We start from the raw sequence: 17306 nt of genomic DNA on the forward strand, positions 1-17306 counted from the left end.
ACCATTTGAATTTTAACGTATGATTAAATGGCGAATTCGTGAAATTGAGTAAAACTTTCGTTGAAAAAGTTATTAAAATGATAACTAATTAATTAAATTCGTTCTAAAATGTGGTACAGTGATGAAATATTGTTGTTTTCATCTACTGGTGGTGTTGGATTACATTTATTTTTGTACTAAAGTGAATTTTTCGCGATCTGTTTGTGTTGTGACTGTTGTGTGATTTGGATGTGTAGATATCTTGTGAAGTGAATAAAAATGAAAACTGATGTGTACTAGTGCCTGTGTTTTACTTGAATAATGTTGCAGTGAAAATGAATAGTGCACCATAAAATCTACAATGAGTTTTAAACCTGGAAACCTGCATAGTGAATACAACCATCCAACTATAATGGATATCTGATCAAGAAACCATCAAAATCTCAAACCAATTTGCTGAAAGTGTTCGAATCATCAATTTTATCACTCAAGTTGGTCAGCAAAAGCAGAGAAATTGTTTTTATCGATCATATCACTGCTGAAGAAACTAAACAGTTATCTGTCCTGTGGTTTTTTACCTGTAGTTGAAAATGGAAATGGAATACACACATTGGAATTAGAGTTAATATCATTTTAATTTAGTGGGATTTGGACAAATTCGACAATTATTCATTATATTTCACCAGTGAGTTTTGTAATATCTTCCAGAAGGTATAATTTTGTCATGTCTATGCATAACTTTCATCTTTAATGTTGAAAAACAGTGTTGTTTATCACCTCATTTTTTCATTTTTTTTTCATTTAAATCATTCCTTAGTGATCTTAAATTCATTATTCATGTGAATAAAATATGAAAAATAAAAATTTTCACAGGAATTAATTCGTTCGAGTGTATTTTTCATTCATATCATAGTGTATTTTAGATACAATAGATACGTAAGTAACCCTCTTAGCGATGACGTCACAAAACAGCGCTCAGGCCTTTGAGTTACTTGTGAGCCACCTTGTTATTGCTTTTTATTTTCCTGGTTGATTTCATTTTTCTTTTTTTCTTTTTTTTTCTTTGTTTTTTCTTCTCTTTATGAATCACCATTTATTAATGTTTTACTTTTACTTGTCTTTTTCTTTTTTATAAAACGATATTCAGTTTTTATTCTCCCTTAGTTATAATTGGTCTCTCCTGTAATTGGCTTCTGGCTGTTGGAGAGACTAAAGTTCTAGATTAGGGAAGTATACGCATACGCCATTTTGGTTCGACACAACGGATGTAAACAACATCAAAGCGTATGTATGTATACAATCTTACGAGTAAAAAATGCAATTTTTTCGATTGTTCGCGGGTTCAGGTGAATTTTTAAGTAGTTTCAAGCTAAAGACAATGAAATTTCCTATCGATTGATGTTAAATTTTTGTTATTTCGCGAAAAATTGACGATTTTATGAATACTTCTATTAACCGATTTTTTCATACTATATGTGTCAATTTTAAACTAAAAATACTCAAAATCTTCAGTGAACACACAGGTATTTTAATATATCAAAATGTTCGTAATTTCATCGTCTTTAAAATGGGCGTTTATCGAAAGCTCTACATGCAACCGTTCAAAAGTTGTAGAAGTTTAAAGTTGCGAAAACAATGCAAAAACCAACCGCGGATGGTAAGTATTGAACTTTGAACTAGAATTACTCAAAATTTTCAACGAACACATAGGTATATTAATACAGCAAAACGTTCGTTATTTTATCCTTTTTTAAATGGGTCTTTACCGAAAGCTCTACCTTCTACCGTTCAAAAATTCTTGAAGATCAAAGTTGCGGAAAGTGTTCAAATTGTGTTATCACTGTTATCAGTCACTTAGTGTTGATTGTAGAACATTTTCCGCAACTTTGATCTTCAAGAATTTTTGAACGGTAGAAGGTAGAGCTTTCGGTAAAGACCCATTTAAAAAAGGATAAAATAACGAACGTTTTGCTGTATTAATATACCTATGTGTTCGTTGAAAATTTTGAGTAATTCTAGTTCAAAGTTCAATACTTACCATCCGCGGTTGGTTTTTGCATTGTTTTCGCAACTTTAAACTTCTACAACTTTTGAACGGTTGCATGTAGAGCTTTCGATAAACGCCCATTTTAAAGACGATGAAATTACGAACATTTTGATACATTAAAATACCTGTGTGTTCACTGAAGATTTTGAGTATTTTTAGTTTAAAATTGACACATATAGTATGAAAAAATCGGGTAATAGAAGTATTCATAAAATCGTCAATTTTTCGCGAAATAACAAAAATTTAACATCAATCGATAGGAAATTTCATTGTCTTTAGCTTGAAACTACTTAAAAATTCACCTGAACCCGCGAACAATCGAAAAAATTGCATTTTTTACTCGTAAGATTGTATACATACATACGCTCTGATGTTGTTTACATCCGTTGTGTCGAACCAAAATGGCGTATGCGTATACTTCCCTAATCTAGAACTTTAGGAGAGACCTAAATTGTAAAATAAATAAATAAATAAAATGAATAAATATAAAGTTTTTGAACATTTTTTTGTTTTTATTTCATTTTTATTTTTTAAACTTTAGCTCTCACTAGTCACTTCCCCTATGTTTGTTTGGTTACCTATCTTTTCAAAATTACTCGAATTTTATCCGGGAAATTTTTTGGATATGTCTATTCCACTACCTACTTGGTAAAATTTCAATTTTTTTTCATCACTCATCAGTAAGTTGAAATTGTTATTTGAGTACTAATTTCTGAAATTCTGATCGTAGGTGCTACGAGTATAACTAAATGAAAAATTTGCCTAAAACTTCTAAAAAATTTTCGAGTTTATGAAATTTGCAAACAAAAACTGACAACTGAATTCCAAAATATTTCCGAAGTTTCAGAATGTACATCTTTCGATATTTTGGTTTGATTATATTAATGCAGAATATCGATTTTAGATTTTCTAACCATCCAGTAGAACCTTAAAAGAGGTCTTGCATTTTAAGGGCAATTACGACTTTGATCGATGCAGAATCTCAAATATGCTATCTTTTGGAACTGAGAACTAAGACAAATCTTTTTGAAAAAGGGTGGGGGTTGTAGTAGAAGAAAAAAATCACAATACATATCTTTGTATGATGCTTCGTCAAAAGTTATTTGCATTAAACTTAGGTAATACATATATTTTTGTTTTTTTAAAAACTCCTAAAGTGAGAAGCCGTGTGGAAAAGTGGCTAATCGCCCAAAATTTTCTTTCTTTTTAAAGATATTAATTTTTTGTAGGATGCTTCACTTGAAACATGCTTACCTATTCTTCAAAAAAAAAAAATTTACTGGAGCTTTTCTCATTTTTTTATGACCTAATTAAGGATTCATAACTTTCATTTACAAAATTTTTCGATTTTTTTTCAATTTAAAATTTTCAGATGTTTAGATGTTTTCCTTCAAGTTCGTCATCACTTGAGAGAAAATTTTTCGAAATTAAACCTTCCAAAATAAGGGGAAAATGATTAAGAAATTCAAAAATTGATTTAAAATATGAAAAAACAAGTCATTTTTCCAATAATAGGTACCTCAATATTTTCAGAGGGGGGAAGGGGCCCCAAAATTTGTGTTACATCGTTGAAAAATATTAAAAAAAGACAAAAGCAGGACAATTTCTCAAATTTTATTCGAATGGGAGGAGAGGTTCAATATCATTACTACCTATCAATTTTTTTCACTATGCTTAAGAAAGCATGTTTAAATCTTTCCTCCAAAATTTATAATCACTTGAGAGACGATTTTCAGAAATTCAAATTTTCAAAATAAGGGAAGAAAAAAATCTCGTAATTATAGTGCAAATTTATATTGTAAAAAAATCCAGATCATTTCTTTTTTTAGAATAAAAATATACAAACGTATAAAAACTTAAATAATATTATAAAAATTAGAACAATAGAACTATAAGTAAACGGACGGCTTCATATTATAAAATTGGTACGAATACTGAAACGCGTATTTTCAACGCCAGAGTCACTGTGATTTCAAAAATACATCATAACTTGCGATATGAATAATACATATGTAAAAATAATACTGCATATAATTTACTTGTGATAGCGATACGAAAGTTAATTTATAAAAAATTAGATAAAATAAATCACAATGCCAGGACCTGAGATTTAAAAAAAAGATCAAATAGAAAAAATGTCGCTGGCAGGAATGAGAATCTCGATTTCAAGGCACTTGATTTTCCAGACCATAAATACATACGAATAAATACTGAATTATCACAAAATATCGTGAAAAGTTCGAGAGATTCGTAACTCTTCACCAGTATAAAATAAAATCTAACGTGTAACGGTAACAAAATCATCGTCTGACGTAGTACATGTATATGATTATTGTTATCCACACCAATGAACATAAAAATTGAATGAGACGACTTCTTGAACCACCATAATATACGGTACCACTGGTGATTCGTTTGATTACACTAAAAATTCTTCCTAACATACACAGTACAAAAAATATAGTTTACAAAACAAATAAATATTTGTACATACAAATTACAAAAATATAAAACAACGTTGGACAGTGTTTTAAAATGAGCGGAATATTGTTACAATGTTTCTCTAAGCCTGATAGCTCCACGATAGGAATGTAATCGGTGGTAAATCACACGTCGATGTTTAAAGTAAAATCGACCTAAAGACGAATAATAAAATTAATATTGTCAACGAATGGCTGGCGCATCTGTGAGCTGAATTCACAAAAGATTCCTCATGACCTGAAAACACAAACGAGTAAATTAATCATCCATCATCGATTTAACACAAAATATGTGAGGCTGGAACTGGAAGAAAAGCGGCTATGGGAGAGGTAAAAAAAGTGGGTTCAATTCAGGCCATTGCATTACTCGGACCTTTAGACTTTATGCAAGTCATAGGGTTCATAAAATATTTTTTGGCGTCCTGCGCATTCAGAATGGTATTTTTTGGGCCCAAAATTTTCAAAAAATATTCCAAAAATGGTCGAAAAATGTGATTGGACAGTTAAAACTTTGAGAATAGTCTATTTTAGTCGAAAAATGAATTCCCTAAAGTTTGGGTGCGATTTCGAGTTTGTGCGTTCGAAAGAGTAATTTTTGTGAGCCCAAAATTTTTTTTAAAAAAATAATTTTGATTGAAATTGAAAAATACTTCAATTTATACAAACTTTCTTCCAATTTCAATTTTTTTGAAAATTTTCCTGTAAAAAATTTTGACGTAGTTAATTTTGTTATTGTGTGTGGGGAAGGGGGAGAGCGAGTGGAGAGCTTTCTGAAAATTTGACTAAAAAAAGGTAAGTAAGAACTATCTAATGAAAAAAATCATCAGTGATTTTTTTCAATAAAAGAATGTTGTTAGATATGTACCATGAATTCAACTTCTTGTAATTTTCAATTATTATCTGGGGTGGGGGAGGGGTCAATTTGACAAATCTTATGACATTTCTTGCAGTTTTGTCAAATCATCATTCAATTTTGAGAATTTCCGATTAATTCTTGATATTTTTCAATAATCTAAGCAGTCTGTGCAAATTTTATCCGGATGAGACATTTTCTTAAATTTTGGACGTTTTCTGATGGTTTATGAATTTTTTGATATTTTTGAGCGATTTTAATAATCAATTTTACAATTTTTATGATACTTCATTTGTGAATATTCATTTATGGCTTTTAATTATAAGTCGAGATCGTCAGAATTTTTACTTTGGCCTTCGGCCATTATTATTGCATGTATCCAGAACTTTTTTTTGTGAGGGGACCGCGGGGGTACTGCGTCTTCTCAAAGGAAGCTTTAAAAATATCGAAAAATTGCCATAAAAACTAAAAAAATGATGGAATTTGAAAAAAATGAAAAATGAATAAATTTTGGTAACTTTTTCAAAAAATGTTGAATTTTATTTAGGTCAAAATCATCCAAATGCAATATCTTTCAAGGATTGAAATTTTTAAATTGTGAAACATTATTAAGTACTTGAAGAGCAAAAAAAAAGTGATCAAAATTTTCCATTTCAAAAAAGTCGAAAAAAGTTCAACATTTTTTTAAAAAATAAAAGATAATTAAGGTGCTTTGATTTTTTCTCAAAACACAGGGGGGGGGGGGGTTAGGTATGAAAATTAGGGACTTGCAACTTCAATTAAGCGCCCCCCCCCCAAGGAAAGAAATACAAAAAAGGCTTGCATATATTAGTATCTGTTGATTGATCGATAATTTTATAACTAACTAATCCGCCTTAATTTTTCTTTGTTTCAGGTGAGTACCAATTTCCTTCTAAGAATGATAAGAATATGAACTCGCGTATGAGAATAAGTAAGTGATTTTATAATCCTTATAAGAAAAGTTACTTGTACGCAAGTCACTTCTACACCTGTGTCCTTTCATTTTCAATGGCAAATCTAAAAAAAAAAATTCTAAAATCACAGAATTTGGAAATCAACTGAAATAAATTGTCCATCAGGTTTGAATTGAGGTGATCTGATTTTCCGAATACGAATTTGGAAACAACCGATCAAAATTTTGAGTTCACAAACAATTTTGATTTTTAATGAATTTTTGAAAAAAATCAAAATTTTACCGAATAGACTGAGAAAGCTGGAATTTGGTGTATGTCTAGTTTTCGACCCTCTAAATCGATTGGAAACAGTTTCGAATCATTTTGAGTGGTAGTTTTGGAGCACCCTAACAGATTTTTGAAAATTGACATTTCCACAACATTTTACCCAATTAGTTGTTGAAATGAAATTTACTCAGCACTACATTTTTAATATGCTGAGTCGATTGGAGGTGGTTTCAGGCTATTCCGGAGCCTTTGAGTATATTTTGGAAATCTCAGATTTTCTAAAAAAAAAGTGGTCTAAAAACCGTCCAAATCAACTTCAGCGTTATTTTTTCAAAATACAGGTATCTAATGGGTAGTGAAAGTAATGAGTTTTAAAATGGGCAAATTGCATAAAGCTGCTGAAAAGCCCATCAATACAAATGCTCTAGATACTTATCCGGGAATATAGACAAATTTTTTAAAATACTTACCCATTTGAAACTTATTGGCTGGAGACGACATACGTCCGTCACCTCCACTAGAGTACGCTAATACTCTGGTATAATATCTTTTGCCAGGTAACAGATTGTACACATAGGCTTCTAATGTTGATCCTATAGGAACTATCGTATCAACGGCTCTACTGAGATCTTCGTCCATGGGCCAAACGCGCACCTATTTCAAACAAAGTACGTAGTAAATCAATTTACCGCGTTCAACTCGTGCGAAATACGATATTATTAAGAACAATGATTGAAATATGAATAAATGACGTACTTTGAAGCCGGATACAGGCTCTTCGTCTTGATTAGGAGCCACGTATCTCCAAACAACCTTGATTGTGGATGGGTTAACGCCTTTGACGAACACAGAAGTGGGAGGATTTGAAGGAGCTTTCCGGTAAGTTCTCTCTGCGCAAAAAAATTTATCGTTCAGACTTTAAGGGGTAGAAAAGATGAAATTTCCTCGAAAAAACGAACTACAAATTCAGTTTGGAAATTGTTCATTGCAACTGTATCTGGGAAAAAATATCTTACCTAAGATACGTTCACTTTCCGGTCCAGCACCGGCGACATTGAATGCCATAACTTTGATGTAATAATACGTATCTGGTTGCAAACCGACGATCAAAGCCCACGAATCAGTATTACGGTTCAAGTAATACGTTGCGCTATCTTCTATAGCACCTTCCAGCCAATACTTGAGCTACAGCGATGAAAACAACTCTCATTATTAATGTAATCGTACGTGAAGTGCACTTGGGTAATCAAATTTTCGCTACTCTTACCCGATGCCCGATTAATTTTCCACGAATATTCTCTCTAGTTAGAGAAATCGGTGACCAGGTTGCATTAATGGCGGTCGAATTGTACGGCTTAGCGATTAAAGATTGAGGCTGAATGTGCGGAATATCTTCAGCCGAAAATATTGTAACTACCGGAGATTCGGGACCATATCCTTCACGATTGGCAGCCTGCAAATTAACAGAAATGAACATCAGACGAGTTAGCACATTCATTCCACCATCGAATCAATTAAATTACATTTTCGTGCATTCGGATCTTGCACCGAACAAATCAAATCAAGTTTATTGTTGCAATTGGCAACAGTGCTGCATTTACGAAGTCAGCTTATAATTAAGTGGTGTACAGCATTTCAGCTAATGATTGTAACATTAACATTTAATCTACCACCTACCTGAACTTTAACTTCGTATTCGGTGTAATAGAACTCGGACGGTATAGGCACAGTAGCGATTCCATGTTTGGTGGCATTTCGCAGAACTTGATGCGCGAACTCTTTATCAAAACCTTTTCTTCTCCAATACACCTTGTAATACATTCCAGGTCCGTTATGATCTTCGAGCGGAAGAGGCTATTAAAAAACCAATGCGATTACATTACAAATCACAGTTTTCAACAATGAACGCTGCTGGTCGTATTGGAAAATTGGAAAGAGGTAGCAGGTACGGCGAAATATACGTACAGTCCAAGTTATAGTAAGATCTCCAATTTTTCCTCCGCCACCGGATACATTTTGAGGATGTACGTAAGGTGCATCGGCAGGGATATTGTATTGAGGCGAAGTTTCCGATGGTAAACTAGTACCTAGTTCGTTGACCGCGTAAATACGAAATTCATACGATGCATAAGGAGTAACCACATCTTCTAATGTAACTTCTTTTCGATCAGTGAACACATCGAGCCTTCGAGAAACGGCAGCTAATACATATAAAAAATGAAACATCTCTTGTTAGTCGAGTAAATAACCCATAGGTTAGGTCTGGGTAATAAGTAAGTAGTTGCATTTATGCAGCTGAGAATGCCAATAATAAACACGCACTTTGAGACACGTTTCTCCATTCGCTATTCCAATTGGTACGAGCGCTAATGATGTAAAACAAGATAGGTCTGCCGTTTGTGGCGCCGTCTGTCCATCTCAGAGTAACACTTTTTTTAATAACTTCGTGAACTTGTACACCACCTATGTAGAAAATCATGACACCAATTTCAACTGCGTTCAAAACTTAAATCAACTTCAATCGAATCAAAGGATACTTACCAGGAGGACTGGGCGGCCCATCTACTCTGAGTTCAGTAGTCGAAGACAAAGATCCCACTACGGTTTTCACTACGCACTGGTAGGTACCAGCATTCGCGAAAGACATATTGTAAAATGATAAAGAGCCTCCGTTGATCACCTGCAAATACAAGCCATTGCGAATGATTAGACACAATGAAGTACATACAAAGATTAATTTTTAGCTTGGCAACGAAACGAAAAGAATCAGTTCTCTTTTCTCTTTCCACTCTGCAAGGATAAATTTGCAACTTGTAGATTGCTTACCAATAAAGAATATATACTTTGGGTTGTTTGCAACCTCAGACTGTTGTGATACCAAACATAAGCAACGTCTAGAAGATCTTCCGAAGCGGCGAAACATCTCAATTCCAAATTTTGACCCACGATTGCGCCTATTTTCTGAGGTAAAGCTTCGACAAACATAGGTAAACCTAAGGCAGAGAAAAGAAGTCCGTACATAATTGAAATATTGCCACCATAAAATTTGATCCTATATAAATGATGCGATAGTTATTACGATTATTTTACTTACGTAAAACGGTCAATTTTGTGACACTTCTATCAGATCCATATTCGTTGGCTGCGATACAAGTGTATCTTCCTGCGTCAGATCTGGATACCGGATTTATCGTCAGATTTCCGTCGATTATATATTTTGGACCGCCACTACCTAAAACGTCATAATGAAGTACCGCAATCGTTAGATACATGAATGCGTGATACCCAGGTTGGTGTTTGAGATGAGTTTTCTTCGCTTTGATTTTTGTATGTACTTACCGATGTTGTAATCTTCTTTTTTCCACGTAAATTTAGGCCTAGGAGCCGCTTCCGGATTACAAATGATCGACACTCTATTATTTTCACCTGCATAAATTTCCGCATCTAGAGGTCTCTTCTTGAATGTGGGCGCCAATTCTGAAAAATATGCATTTCATTGTAACATTTCATCTGCATACTAAAGGTGTAGGTACCGTATTTTGCAAACTTGGAAATTTTTCAGCCCTCTGCCAAGTTGTTACCTAAGGTGAGAAAAATATAATTTTCTATTTTTCATTTTTCCCTATTTGCAAAAAAAAAAAAAAAAAATAGCGCCAGAAGCTTCCCCACCCCCTCTGACGGATAGGAGGAACGAACAGGGCGAATTATCGCTTCAATAAAAATCCTTTTCAAATCTCAATTGAGGTGTTCCATGGAAAAGGGGTCTTAGTCATTTTTTTTGGTTTTTCTTCTTTTACAATTTTGAATGTATGTATTAAAATTTTTAAAAAATTAATTTAGATGAGAAAAATGATGATGTTTCTAAGGGATACAATTTATCAATGGGACGAATGGGTTAGAGTTTTTAGTTTCAACAATCACGTACCTAACTTTACCATCTGAGCTGACATTTACATTATGTAATTACATTTCCAATACTTTCCACTCTCCTCTGGTACAATTTTTCTATCACCTTTGATTAGTACCAGATTTTCTACATTAGGAACTATCTACTACATTTTTCTTTTGTTTTATGCTAATAATACGTTCACAAAGACTAGTTGAATACTGAAATTTCCTAACATTCCAAAATTGATCCATAGTACCTATTATTAGATTTTTTCCATAAATTAACGATTACATCACGTTTAAAATTGCAATATAACACTCATGAAGGATTATAAATTGTGGCTTAACGCTCTAAAATTCAGTAAAAATCACATTTTCTTTATAATTTTGACAACAAAAAATCAATTTTTTGAAACAAAAAAGCTTAATTTCATCTATAAAATTCTCACTTTCTAAAAATTTTGGATGCAACGCAACAACAGTTTTTTTTTGAAATTTTTGCAGTTTTGATTTTTAAAAAAGGAAAAAAAAAACTTATGGCAAAATTTGGCCAAAAAATCTGTGTTTTAGTTCTTACAAACAAGTACAATTATTCTGGATTTTGGCCAAAAAAGTAGGATTTTTTCATAACCCTATCAAGCTTCAATAGAAGCTTGATCAGTTGATCACAATTCTCACAAAAAAGGCAGGTAACTAGTTAACTACCTATCTAAAGTTTTTACAAAAGAGTAGAGTTCTAGATTTTTCGTCATAATCATAATCTTAAGAAGAAAACTGAAAAGTAAAATTTTTCAAAATTTTGGTAAGCAACTGACTAATTTTTGGAAAATTTGGAACAAAAAAGCAAGGCTTTCAGAAAATTTTGACCACAGAAAACAGTTTTGTAAAACAGACATATTTATATTATTATATCAGATCTCAAAATCAAAGTAAAATTTCTGATTTTTTTATTTCCAACTGGGACAGGTTCAAATTCAAAATAAAGTTCACGTTTCCACTTCTTTTATTACACTTTTTTTGCATTAAAACGAGAATTCGCGGTATTACACTCATCAGTGTTGAAATGAGACTTTTGCAGGGATCGCGGAGGGGGGTCCAGTGCCTCCACCTCCAGCTCCGGCTCCCAAATTTGAAAAAAAATACCTCCGGCTCCAGCTCCGGAGATTTTTTATGAGTACCTCCACCTCCACCTCCACTTGAAAAATTTCAAGTACCTCTTGCTCCGGCTCCCGGAGCAAGGCCCAAAAAAGGGTACTCTCCGGGGGGCTCCTGCCCTCCAGCTCCGCCTTCGGAGGTCGAGGAGGGGGGATTAGAGCCTTCCCCTCCAGCTATTTGAAAAAAAATACCTCCGGCTCCAGCTCCGGCTCCGTTTTTTTTTGTAAGTGCCTCCACCTCCGGCTCCAGTAGAAAAATTTCAAGTATCTTTTGCTCCGGCTCCTGCTCCCGGAGCAAGGCAAAAAAAGGGTACCCTCCGGGGGCCTCCACCTCCGCTCCGCTCCGCGATCCCTGGACTTTTGCTTATACTTTTTTTCCTGTCCCTCGAAGAGCATTATATATAACAAGCTTTTAAGCTGTATACAATTAAAAATTGTTTTCTTCAGTGTCATCTTAACAATAGTGATCAACCATTCATGAAAACCACCATGCCCCATGGCACATATTCTAGTAACGATTTCAACTCAATAGAATTACTTTATAAAAATTCATCATGTCACTACCTATCTAAAATTATGTTTTCCCAAAGATTCTTGAAAATTGATTCAATTATTTTAAACTGAGGAGCATTATCATTGATGACAAATGTGTGTAATGCAATAAAATTTTGAAAAGCGAGTAAAAATTCATGAGTCGACATATCTTTCAACAGCTCTAAATGAATTTGCACCAGTTATCCTACAAACAATAATACTTCTTTCTGGACCCCATTCTCATTAACATACATAAAGGACCAAAGTTGTTGATACAACAACAAGAAAGAGGACTGCTTTGATTCAAGCAAAATACAGGTTACAGAGGAATTGACGGATACTTATAAGGACCACCACCATAATAATAATTGTGGTTGGCACATTTTTTCAAAACATAGTACACAGTTGATCTACTTATTGGGATCCGGTAATTTTTCCCAATTTGGAAAGAGTATGTGAAACACCAACGTGGTAATTATCATTTATCAACATAACTTTTTCGATTAGTAATTGAGAGAAATATTCCTTCTCAGGAAGAAGTATGGGAAACTTTGCATTATCATTGAGACGTGATTTTATGACCAACTGTGTAAAAATCTTGAAACTTGATGCAATAGAACCTAAGAAATCTAAAAAAAATTAAAGAACAATTTTATTTTTTCAAAATCTTAGGTTCTAATGCATGAAATTATAAGATTTTTGCACAATTGGTCATATTTTTTCATTCTTTACAAAAAAAAAGACTCTTGTAAAATTTCTGTAAATGTCATAGTTTTCGACTTATAGAAAATTTGTTTTCGCAAGAAAATGGCAAACCAGCAAACCCCTTGTTAGAGTGCCCTCCTCTACTCTTACTATAATAATTCTAAAGAGAGGTTACTGTATTCTTTTTCTAAATCAGCAAAATTTAAAAACCAGATTTGAAGCATAATACTCACTCAAAACCCTGAGCTGTGCTGAGGAATAGGTAACTTTATGAGTATTCTTAGCACGACACTGATACATTGCGTTATCTCTTTCATCCACATATTTGACGGTCAATATATTGTCTTGAATGATGTATCTTGCGCTATCTTGCGTAAGCAAGTCTTGAGGTATCAAGGGTTCCCCATTTTTATACCATTTATAGGAAACATCTGGCACTCCGAAGGCTTCGCAAGTCCATGTAAGATCGGTGCCCCAATCCACATGTCGATCGGTGATAGGAATCGTGAAATTCGGTTCGGCTGTAAACAAGTAGGTACGCGAGATGTGAAAAACGAAACATTTTCTAGAGCATTTAAAAAGGAATTACTGTAACGCTCATCTTTACCTTGAATACGTAAAGTAATACTGGCTTCTTTGATACTCTGATCATTATTTATTCGACATATGTATTCCCCTTCGTCTTCCATACGAATTTTCGGGATAATCAAGACTCTGTTGTGATTAGCCATGTAAGATCCTTTTGGAAGATGACCCGCTTTTCTGGTCCAATTATACGATGGTATCGGGCTGCAAATGAAACAGTCGAGTTTTACAATCGGTAGCATTATACGCGAGGCATAAGATTATGGTGCAGAGTAACTCACTATCCAAAAGCGACACATTCCAATCGGACTTCTTTTCCAGCGATTGGAGCTTCGGGGAAAACTTTCGGGAAAGTGTTGGCGAACTGCAGCTGTTGAGGGTTGGCTGATTTGAAAAAGAAAAAAAAAAGAATTAAACAGAAACCATAGCCAAGAAATGCGAAGCTTGTAAAAAAAAAAAACTGGACACTCTTACCATTTGGTTGAACGATTAATGGGAAAACTGGTCCATTTTTACCCGCAGAAGCATCTTTACCCTCGCTCAGTACATTACAACTGTAATTTCCTTGATCAATTTGTTCTAACGCAGCGAAATATAACGCGCCGTCGAATGATACGAAGACACGTTTATCTTCTTCGACTAAATCAGGAAATCGACTACGAGCCCAATAAAACTTCACTTCTGCGCAAAACATTAAAAATAAATGCGTTTATTTTTCTTTCCTTTTATCCCAATCTTTCGATAACTACTTCATGTTGTATAATTTACTTGGGTAAAATTCAGGCGGATCGCAAAATATAGATTTTCCCCAATTCTGCTGACCATATTCGACCGCTCTTTTCAAATTAAATTCGCCGATAAATCCGAATGACAGGAGAACAGTTTCTGACACAATTGAGCCAAATTTATTGGAAGCTTTACAATAATACGATCCTCGGTCGATCACCTAGAAAAACAAATATTTCAGAACATTGCGACAGCAGTAGAAATTACAGGGGGTATGAATTTTTTAAAATTTACCTGTTGAGGACTGTTGATAATCAACGAACCTCCAGACAGCGTATACCGGTTATTCTTCATAGGATCGATTCGTTTGGAAATAATTTTATCATTCTCGTAGTCCTCTTTGAACCATTCGTAAGTAGGCGTCGGATATCCTTTGGCAATACAGGTCATTTCTACATCTATCTTAGACTCGGACTTTTGTAAATCATACACCACGGGTGCTGGTTGTTTGACGAAGTACGGTCCGCGAGGGATTTTCTCCGGATCGTCGATATCGATTCCATAAGTGAAAGTTCGTTCTTCGATCACCAAATGAGCCAGCCTACTGAATGGTGCTTCGCAGATGTACGTTAAGTGTTCGTCACCGGTAACTTTTTCGAATCCCCAACCACTTGAGGAGAAGCTGCGAACATAAGAGTGTAACGATAACAAGAAGTAGTCGAAACATTAGAAAAAATATGTACAGGCATCTTACTTGTATACTATATAATCTTTATTTAGCTGATAACCGTAATACTGGCCATTTCGTTCGGGTAAAAACAACTGACTCAGCTCAGCCAAAGAGCTTCCGTCGCCTTCGTTGATCCAGTAATTTGGACTTTGCTGTTTACCACCAGTGTACCACCTTCTGTGCTGGGGATCGATGTAGTTCAGTTCTTGCGTAATAAATCGATGTTCTTCTTGATTATTAATGTTAACAAGTTCGGCGTCGTATGCCTGCAAATATCACAACCTTTCATTACTACCCGAGAAAGATGATTTACGAAGATCTAATCCAATGCAACAGTTAGTTTGACCAGATACAGTTATGTAGATCTCTCATTTTCCTCCTGGTTGATACTTTTAAATCAAAGTGCACCAGACAAGTAACACAGGTACTTACCAAACAATTCTTCGACGCTTCGGCGCGAGGCCGCATTGGCGACTTGACAAAACGATAGCATGAGCTTTCATGACGAACCCAGTTTTCTGGACATTTCAGCGGTAAGTTCGGATCCACCGGTTGAGATACGCAAATTGGTAATATAATCGAGTGAATCAAGGCGAACAATACCCATTGAGATACTTTAATTAGACTCATGATTATTTACAACACACCTGAAAAATTCAAACACCAATTTAAAAGTTTGAAGTGTTTGATGCAAACACTTCGCATCAGCTGTGTTTTGCATGCGAATACTGAAATAACGAATGAATTTAACGAGAATATGAAACAATCCTTCTCTATCGCATTATGAGTGGTTTTACTCGGATTTTCGTAGTATTTTTTGAAAAAAACTGTCAACCACACCCTGCGTTGCTTAATGGACATAAATAATGCACTCATCAATACAGAGTTTCAACATTAAACTCGTGTCGCTAGAGACGACATTTGAAATAGTGTACTGTTTTAAGGTTAATATTACGTACCATATCAGATTTTTGGAAATAACATTCGAGATTCCAGTGAATTTGACCAAAAATTAATCAGCGAAACACTCTCCTTACCGATGTTGTTTACGAAAGTTTAGTTTATGATTCATGATTGATATAGAATTGAGAAGGTACTTTATTTTTTTTGAAAAGTGGCAACACTTGCTCTACCGACGAGCTATTTCGTTCTTAATGAATGACTCCTCTACAGCGTCTTTTCTTTTTAAATTATTTTAAATTTAAAATGACTGGAGTTTTGACGAGTTTTTAAAATGAAATGACAATTTGGCAAATCAAATAACCCCCCTCCCCCCTCAAAACCAATTGATATAATACTTTTTTTAGTTTAGAGGTAAGATTGGGCCTAGCGGAGCTCGGAGCAAGGGCAAAAGGCAAATGCTTTCAAAAATTCGGGTTTCGATTTTCGACTTCGAGAGATAAACCCAATGTTAGAAAAATTTTGTTAATTCTTTTAATCCAAAATTTCAGAATTCAAATGATGAGTTTTTAAAAAATTTTAATTTTATAAATGAAAACTCAGCAGATTCGAATGAAGCGAGGGCAGAGCTTGTACTCAATTTTTTCCCCTAAAAAGTAATTTTGTAACCGGAAAAGCTCGAAAAAGTAACCAAAAAGTAATTGAAAAGTAGCTAAAAACGAAAAAACTGACTAAATGCGATCAAAACATTTTATACCTACGGAAAAAAAATCACAAAAAAAAACCAGAAAATTACAAGTTGAAATGTATTTTATTTTGAATAATAAATAATTGAACTACCTATTTCGAAATTTTTTGATAAAAAAACGAGACTTTTTGACAATTTTTTTGAAAAACGACTACTTTTAGAAATAATGTTAAAAAGCGAGGATTTTATCACAATTTTTGTCACAACCTCACAAAGCAGGATTTTGATAATTTCAGAATGAGCTAAAAGAAGAACTTTTGAAGAACTATTTGCAAAATGAGATACTTTGGTAATTTCTGGAAAATACTTGAACCGGGCTTCGGATTTTGAGCCAAAAATTTGATAATTTCAGTAAAAATCAGCAATTTTTAAAAGTGAGAAATTAAGAACACGTTTTCGTAATTTTTTTTTTCAGAAATTGAGATTTTTTACTGTGCAACTTATGGCAATTTTACGTAAAAAATCGAGACTTTTCAACTGAAAAAAAGCTGTGATTTTCAGCAATAGGGAAGACTTTTGAAAAATTTTTGGAAAAAAATAAAACTTTTGTAGAACTTTGGTAAAAAAAAAAGAGAATTTTGACAGTTTTTAGCAAAACTTACTAATTTTGGGGAAAAGCACGAATTTTTGGCAATTATGGGCCAAAAAAATGGTACTTTTTCGCAATCTTTGTTGAAAATGACAGAAATTTTTTGGTCATTGACATTTTTTTGGGCAAAAAAGCGAGGTTTTTGGATAATATTTAGAAAGGAGAATGGATACTTTTTGATTTTTT

At 33.8% G+C, this 17306-nt stretch overlaps 1 protein-coding gene across 1 annotated transcript; it reads right to left on the minus strand.

The window, feature by feature from the left end:
* Positions 1-3804: 3804 nt before the first annotated feature.
* Cont (Contactin) lies at positions 3805-15958 on the minus strand. The gene is made up of 21 exons (XM_065359011.1): positions 15843-15958; positions 15316-15530; positions 14908-15149; positions 14448-14835; positions 14196-14373; positions 13902-14108; positions 13709-13811; positions 13450-13631; positions 13076-13363; positions 9901-10038; positions 9656-9793; positions 9388-9554; positions 9103-9241; positions 8884-9024; positions 8527-8762; positions 8239-8415; positions 7829-8014; positions 7578-7746; positions 7318-7451; positions 7032-7215; positions 3805-4744 (listed from the first exon to the last, which is right to left on the minus strand). Exons 2-21 carry the CDS (start codon positions 15511-15513, stop codon positions 4647-4649), a joined length of 3693 nt encoding a protein of 1230 aa, XP_065215083.1. The 5' UTR covers positions 15514-15530; positions 15843-15958; the 3' UTR covers positions 3805-4646.
* Positions 15959-17306: the final 1348 nt, after the last annotated feature.

This window comes from Planococcus citri, chromosome 3, assembly GCF_950023065.1.
Source record: "Planococcus citri chromosome 3, ihPlaCitr1.1, whole genome shotgun sequence".
Taxonomy (NCBI): domain Eukaryota; kingdom Metazoa; phylum Arthropoda; class Insecta; order Hemiptera; family Pseudococcidae; genus Planococcus; species Planococcus citri.

Bases quoted from the DNA above. Each gene is read 5' to 3' on its own strand.
- Cont (XM_065359011.1), bottom strand. From the start codon at position 15,513: ATGAGTCTAATTAAAGTATCTCAATGGGTATTGTTCGCCTTGATTCAC. The intron at 10,039-13,075 runs GTGAGTATTATG...CATATTTTTCAG, and splicing joins AGCACAGCTCAGGGTTTTGA to AATTGGCGCCCACATTCAAG. The intron at 9,025-9,102 runs GTAAGTATCCTT...TTTTCTACATAG, and splicing joins TGGGCCGCCCAGTCCTCCTG to GTGGTGTACAAGTTCACGAA.